General features: G+C 45.0%; 1 protein-coding gene and 1 long non-coding RNA gene across 3 annotated transcripts; one reads left to right on the top strand and one right to left on the bottom strand.

Moving 5' to 3' along the window:
• The first annotated feature begins 626 nt into the window (after nt 1-626).
• Nucleotides 627-3474, top strand: LOC120665451 (zinc finger MYM-type protein 1-like). 2 transcript variants are annotated; one of them, XM_039945023.1, is made up of 3 exons: nt 627-699; nt 810-2604; nt 3270-3474. In XM_039945023.1, the coding sequence occupies exon 2, from the start codon at nt 1316-1318 to the stop codon at nt 2228-2230; it is 915 nt and encodes a 304-aa protein (XP_039800957.1). In that variant the 5' UTR covers nt 627-699; nt 810-1315; the 3' UTR covers nt 2231-2604; nt 3270-3474. The 2 variants fall into 2 exon arrangements, with proteins under 2 accessions (XP_039800957.1, XP_039800956.1); XM_039945022.1 differs by having other exon boundaries at nt 810-3159.
• A 44-nt stretch (nt 3475-3518) lies between these two features.
• On the bottom strand, nt 3519-6968 carry LOC120665452. Its single transcript, XR_005671164.1, has 3 exons — nt 6288-6968; nt 3714-3789; nt 3519-3589 (listed from the first exon to the last, which is right to left on the bottom strand). It is a non-coding gene; the product is annotated as an uncharacterized LOC120665452 (long non-coding RNA).
• Nucleotides 6969-6985: the final 17 nt, after the last annotated feature.

Here is a 6985-nt window from a genome sequence, read left to right as displayed (position 1 = left end):
TATTTGAAGTGGTGCAGATTGAGAAATGTGAATCTTCAAGAAACCCATGAACCATGAGCAGTGGCGGATTTAGGGGGAGTGCTGGGGGTGCTCGAGCCCCTCTAGTGCCCCGGGATCCATGGATCCCCCCTCAGCCCCCCCCCCCCAAATTTTAGATGCCATGGCTGAGGAATGGGGGGGGGCTCAAGGTTGAAGACGACCACCATCTCCGTTGTTGGGCCAGCCAGAGCAAAAGGCCCACCCATTTTTAGTTTTGGCCCAAATTGTTGAAGCCCAATTCCAGCACCGAGAGCCCACCCGATCAACCGGCCATCCATTCCCTCTCCATTCCCAATCGACCGGCCAAATCCCTAGCTCTACCTCTGCAGGCGAGGGATGAGCGGCGGCGCGGAACGCTGTGGTGCCGGCGCGGAAACAGGCGCACGGCGCGAGCGAGCGCAAGGCGCGGCCGCGTGTGCGCGTGGGCCGTGCGGCCGAGGAGCAGAGCCGCTGAGCCTGGGGGCTGGGGCGCCGAGCGCCTTGCGCTCTGGCCTGTGCAGCTGCGTGGCTGGCCGGCGGAGCCCTGCAGCAGCAGGCGTGCTGTGTGCAACAGGTGCAGTGGCGTGGCCGCGTGGGCCTTGCAGTCCTGCAGTAGGCTGCACAGCCATTCAGCCAAGCCAATTAGCCAAAGCTGGGATCCTTTGAAGAAATTCAAGAAAGGTAAATGCCTAAATGGAGAGATGATTGAGCCTGCATCATCTATTTTTTTATATGTATGTCAATGATTCAATCGTTCAATTATTAATACATTCATTATCAATAATGCCTAGAATTGCAAGATGTCGAAGAGGACACTGCTCACCTATTTTTCAAGCAGTAGCAGTAGTACTCCTCTAGAGACTAATGATAACACAAGACAACCAAAAATGCCCAGAGTAGAGTTTCAATGCGCGGATATTATTAGTGATCCTGGACTGCGCAAACCAATTGATGATTATCCATCTGAGATTAGAGAAGTTAAGAGGGCATATGTTTTGAGGGGTCCAACTCAACAAGCTCTTGGTTTTACATATCCTCATAAATGGCAAAGTGGTGAATGGAGATCTTTTCAGCACCATTGGTTTGGGAAATATGATTGGTTGGAGTATAGTGAAGCAAAGGATGCAGCATTTTGCTTTTATTGTTTATCTTCTTTCAGCCGGGAAAGCCTGAAAAATTTGATAGTAATGTCTTTGCAAAGATTGGTTACGAGCAATGGAAAAAGGCTTTGGAAAAATTTGATAAACATGCTGCTTCTCAATCTCATTACAATTCAAGGTTGAACTGTGATGACTTTATGAATCAAAGGACAAGTGTGGCTAGAAAATTTGAAAAGCACACTATGGAGGAAGAAAATCGATACAAGATTCGCTTAACACCTTCTATAGATGTTGCAAGATTTCTCATAATGCAAGCTGATGCTTTCCGTGGACATGATGAGTCATCTACTTCCCTCAACAAGGGTACATATAGAGAGATGATTGATTGGTACAAAGACAAGGTTGAAACAGTGAAAGATGCATATAATAATGGGTATAAAAATTGTCAAATGTTATCGCCAGATATACAGAAGGATATTACAAAAGCTTGTGCAGAGGAAGTCACGGCCGTGATTTTGGATGAGATTCATGGTAGGAAATTCTCAGTGCTTATTGATGAGTCTCGAGATGTTTCTATAAAGGAGCAAATGGCTATGATTCTAAGGTTTGTAAATGATGAAGGAAAGGTGATGGAAAGGTTTCTTGGACTAAAACACACTGAGAAATGTACATCGGTTGCATTGAAAGAAGCTTTGCTCAGCATGATTTCTAGCCACAAGTTAAGCATCTCTAAGCTTCGTGGGCAGGGTTATGATGGTGCTTCCAATATGAGAGGTGAATTTAATGGTGTCCAGAAATTGATTCGTGATGAAAATCCATATGCCTTCTATGTGCATTGCTTTGCCCATCAATTGCAATTAGTGGTTGTCGCTGTTTCAACTTCAACTCCAGCTATTGCAGATTTTTTTAACTATGTTCCTTTGATAGTCAATACGGTGGGTGCATCATGTATGAGAAAGGATGTATTGCTCGCAAAACATCATGATAAATTGTTAGAAAAGGTAGAGAATTGTGAGATTGCCACTGGAAGAGGTTTGAACCAAAAAAATAGTCTTGCTAGACCTGGAGATACTAGATGGGGCTCACATCTTAAACATTGCTTCGTATTTTGATAATGTGGGAGGCTATCTAGGAGGTGCTTGAGATTTTGAAGAAAGATTCCATTAAACTAACATGTAATGGTGGTGCCTTTGGTTTAATTGGTAAAATAGAAACCTTTGATTTTGTGTTCATCCTGCATTTGATGATAGAGTTATTGAGCATTACAGATAATCTGTCACGTGCTTTGCAAAGAAAGGATCAAGATATTGTTGAAGCAATGCATTTGATCATGGGTGTGAAAGAACGCTTGCAGGATACAAGAGACAATGGATGGGAGCCTTTATTCAAAAGAGTGAAGTCCTTCTATGATAAAAATCAGATTAAAGTGCCAAATATGGATAAGGAAGTCAATGCTAGAGGGACATCTGCACGTAGAAGGCAAAAGGTAACAAATATGCATTTCTACCATGTTGAGATTTTTCTTGCGGCCATCGATGCCATTTTGACAGAGATGAATCATCGATTTAGTGATGTTAGTTCAGAGTTGTTAGTGTGCATGGCCACACTTAACCCGAACTCCTCTAGCTTTGATGTGGATAGATTAGTGAGACTAGCTGAAATATATGCTGAAGATTTCGATGTCGGCCATATTTTGCTGTTACGAAGTGAACTTAAAGAATTCCACGTCCGTGTTAGAAACAACAAAGAATTTTTTGGATGCACAGAACTTTCAAAGGTTGCTGAAATTATGGTCAAGACCAAAATGAATACATCTTATCCATTGGTTTATCGGCTCATTGAACTAACACTGATACTTCCGGTGGCAACTGCTTCAGTTGAGAGGGTCTTTTCAGCTGTCTCTTATAAAGACAGATTTGCACAACAAAATGGGGGATGAATGGCTCAATGATTTGATGATATGCTATGTCGAGAAGGAAATATTTAGAAGCATCACTAATGAAAAAAATCATACAACAGTTTGAAGCCATGAAAAAACGTCGTATGCAACTGACTCAAAAGAATATAGTGGTATGCTTAAATCTCTTCTAATTTCATAGTTTTGTGAAGATATTATTTACCTTGTCACTAATTTTATTTTGCTTTCTGCAGGTTGCTGCTAATGAAGAAGCATAATGGAGTAGTGCTGTAATGGAGATCACATCATCTTTTGGTTTCATAGTTTCATAGTTTGGTATGGATAAAAAACCAGATTTGTCTTTCTGCTCAAGATTAACTGGTTAGTGCTCATGATTTTAGACTAATATATTGTTGATAGGGTATGTTAAGGTTCTAAAAAAATTTCCTTTAAACTTCAGCCCCCCTATTTTTATTTCCTGGCTCCGCCGCTGACCATGAGAAACTATCTTCAGTTCAGTTCGGTACACCTATCATATCTAATAGCTGAACAGACAACTAAGATATCCTTTTACCTGTAAGACAATCATCCACCGTTAAATCAATCAGATAGTCAAAACATATATGCGGTAGTGTTGTCTAAAATAGTCAATTGAATCCATGGCAAAAAGAACAGTCCAAGGCGTGAGTTTCACTCACCTCTTGAGCTTAGCGGTTACTGCGATGGTCACCCAAACTCAGAGATAAATTCGTTCATGTTTTCCTTTTGAAAAATCTGCACAAAAAGATGAAACGGCGAGGTATTTGACCTATTGTACTGACTTCATATAGGGTTATGAAGGAATGCTAACTTCATACAATTCAGGAGAAGTAGCGAGACAAAATCAGAGACGGTTAGTTATGAGGAAAATGGTATCAAATAAACATAACCCGTGCAGCTCAAATGGTAAAACAAGCTGATGCATTTTAGTTGCAGAGAAGTAGAGAGGGAGCAAGTATTACTGGAAGTGATAAATTTTTTAGTTCTTAATATAACTGGCAATATTTCATTGTCAAGTCTCATGAAAAAAATTGTCATGCAGTATGCTTATCATAATCTCATCAAGATGCTTTGTGTCAATGTAGACTTGGATTTTTGAACTCTTAGAATTTGTGGCATAAGAATTAAGACAGGGAAGAGACACCCTTCTCTAAATGAGATTATTATTAAGAGTTCAGACACTGGCCCACATAGAGAAAAGGACCAAATTGAAATTGAATTGCAAGCAAATAGTCATAGGAGGCTGGAATTAGTAAGCCTCTTTTCAATTGTATCAGCGCTCCTAATCCTGAATTGATTCATTTTGTTACTATCATCCACAAGGCCAAGCATCACCTCATGTCAATACAATTCTGAAACGCCAAATTCTAATCCTTGGCAAGTGCAGGCAAAACAGCCCCACAAATAAACATGTACGGATGTACCAACATGCTCCACAGGCTTCTAATCCTGACTTGTATCATTCCTTTGGCTATGATCCACAAGGCAAAGCGTCACCCCATGTCAATAGAATTCTGAAATGCCAAATTCTAAGCCTTGGCAAGTGCAGGCAAAGCAGCCCTACAAATAAACATGTGCCAGCATGCTCCTTGCAAAAAAGAAAAATGTAGCAACATGCCTCTAGTTGTCTACCTAACAATAATATTGAAATATTTAACCTGTTGAAGAACACATGACACTAACTACAGCATGAAACAATGGACTAATTAATAGCTAACATCTCAGAAACACGGATACGCCAGGGTACATGCGTATCCCGTGCCGGATACGTATCCGATACGGATACGGCACGGATACGTATCCATGGCGTGTCCGCGTATCCCAGATTAAATGGGCTGGAAACTAAGAAATGGATACGTATCCTTGCCAATTTGCCATCGATACGGCCCGGCCCAAACTTCCACCTCCCACGCGCATCCGCCTCCCACGCGCAGCCCTACACCCGTCCCCTCCCTCCCACGCGCAGTCCGCCTCACACAGACGCAGCCGCCGCCTCCTCCCGACTGGGCGACTTCCCCGCAGCGCCCATGTCCACCGGCCGCCGCGCTGCCCCGCCACGGGTCCCGCCCCTCCGTGCCGCAGCGACGCCGCAGTTGCCGGGTCCGCCCGCGCTGGGGCCGGATCCGGCCCTCCCCTGCACCGGCCGAGCTCGAGGTAGAGGGAGAGGAGCCGCCCTGCCGCCGGGATCCGGCCCTCCCCTGCACCGGCCGAGCTTGAGGTAGAGAGAGAGGAGGGGGAGGAGCCGCCCTGCCGCCGGCTGTGGGGGCGATGGAGAGGCGAGTGAGGAAGAGAGGGACGGGGGGAGAGCAGCGCCGGCTGTGGGGGCGATGGAGAGGCGAGGAAGAGAGGGACGGGGGGAGAGGCTGTTGTGGAAAGGAGCTGAGAGAGAGATTGGATAAGAAATGAAAGCTAAGTCTATATTATATGTCCTGTTCGGCTGTTCCTGTGGGCTGTGGCTGTACCTGTGCTCCTTTGTCCTCTCCCGCTCCTTTCTACTTCGGAGTTCAAGGTGATGTACTGAACTGCTACTTGTACTGAACTACTGATTAGTGATTACTGAATACTCAAGTTTTAGTAATAAATTGATTCATAGTTGGTGTTTGTGTGCAAATTCTGGACTTGGAGAAGGAGAACTCGAGAATGGACAATTGGACATTACAATTGAAGAATGGAGATGCTTCCGGTCTTTGTTTTGGCTGGTAATTGCTATTGTAAGGTAATTTACTACTTTCATAAATTTAATATGTGCCATTATTTATTTATTTAAAAAAATTATAAAACGTATCCGCGTATCGGGTTTTTTAGAAAATTGTTGTATCCGTGTATCCGTATCTTTCCGATACCGATACGCGTATCCGTATCCGTGCTACATAGGCTAACATAACACAACTTGAAAAAAGAATAAATATTCAGAACTGTGTAAGCTGACAGCATGGCACATTATTTGGAAGGTACAGAAATTCATAGCACCAATATTTTTTCGTCATAATTTCAGAATTCATAAAATGGCATAATGCTATAGCTCTAGTGCCCTACACAAGTTCCACATAACATCAGTTGTAACTAAAGGATGTATTCACACATGATGAGATCACTGATATCAGGCAAAGGGAACATCAAAACACCCTAAACAAAATTCTTCCAGGGCAATGCTAAGTGTAGCATACTGAAACCAAGCTCGCACAAGTTAACAAACTGTAAAGCAGCGCAGTCTTGTCTAACTCAAGGAATACCTGGTTGATGCTGCCATGAATAGAAGTCTTGTCCCTGAGCAAATGCACTCTTGGAGACATCAGCTTCCAGGAACAGCATCAGAAGAGATTGTGACAACAAGTGGCCCTTGGACTTGATAATGTCATCATGCACCGAGCTGAGGAGAGAGGCGTGCTCCGGTGCTCCCTCATGGAGTTTAAGTTCACCCTTGTCTTCCTGAACTCCTGCCTCAATGAATGAACCGATTAGCCAGTTGTTCAACGGAATAAAAGTAGTGCAGGGGACCTGCGCTGCGTGAACTCGTGGAGGATGTCGAGCGGCGGCGGCATCGACGGAGGCCGGCCGAGGTAGGATGGCTGCTTCCAACACGTCCTGAGCCCAACGGCCACGGCGGGTTGCAAGCGCAGACAACGGTGAGGTCTCCGATGAATATGAGGCTGGTGACGACGGCGATGAACCGGGGGAGGCGACGATGGTGAGGGCAGGGGTCGCCAGCTTGAGGGAGGCGGTGTCGACGGCAACGGATCGGCACGGATCATCTCATCGTCGTCGGAGGAGGACGCGATGGCGGCGGCGAGGGCGATCGAGGGTGACGGTTCGACGAGGTTGTCTAGGGATTTCGCGACTGTTGCGGTCTACCGTTCGCAGCGAGGAAACCAGGGATCGGACGTCTGTTGATGGCTCACGGCAGACTGACGAGGGGGAGGCGCGAGGGCCG

The sequence above is a fragment of the Panicum virgatum genome, chromosome 3N (assembly GCF_016808335.1).
Source record: "Panicum virgatum strain AP13 chromosome 3N, P.virgatum_v5, whole genome shotgun sequence".
Classification (NCBI taxonomy): Eukaryota; Viridiplantae; Streptophyta; class Magnoliopsida; order Poales; family Poaceae; genus Panicum; species Panicum virgatum.
The sequence above is the reverse complement of the archived record's forward strand: the minus strand, read 5'-3'. Positions and strand labels throughout refer to the sequence as shown.

Coding starts and splice junctions, on each gene's coding strand:
- LOC120665451 (XM_039945023.1), top strand. CDS start 1,316: ATGAATCAAAGGACAAGTGTGGCTAGAAAATTTGAAAAGCACACTATG.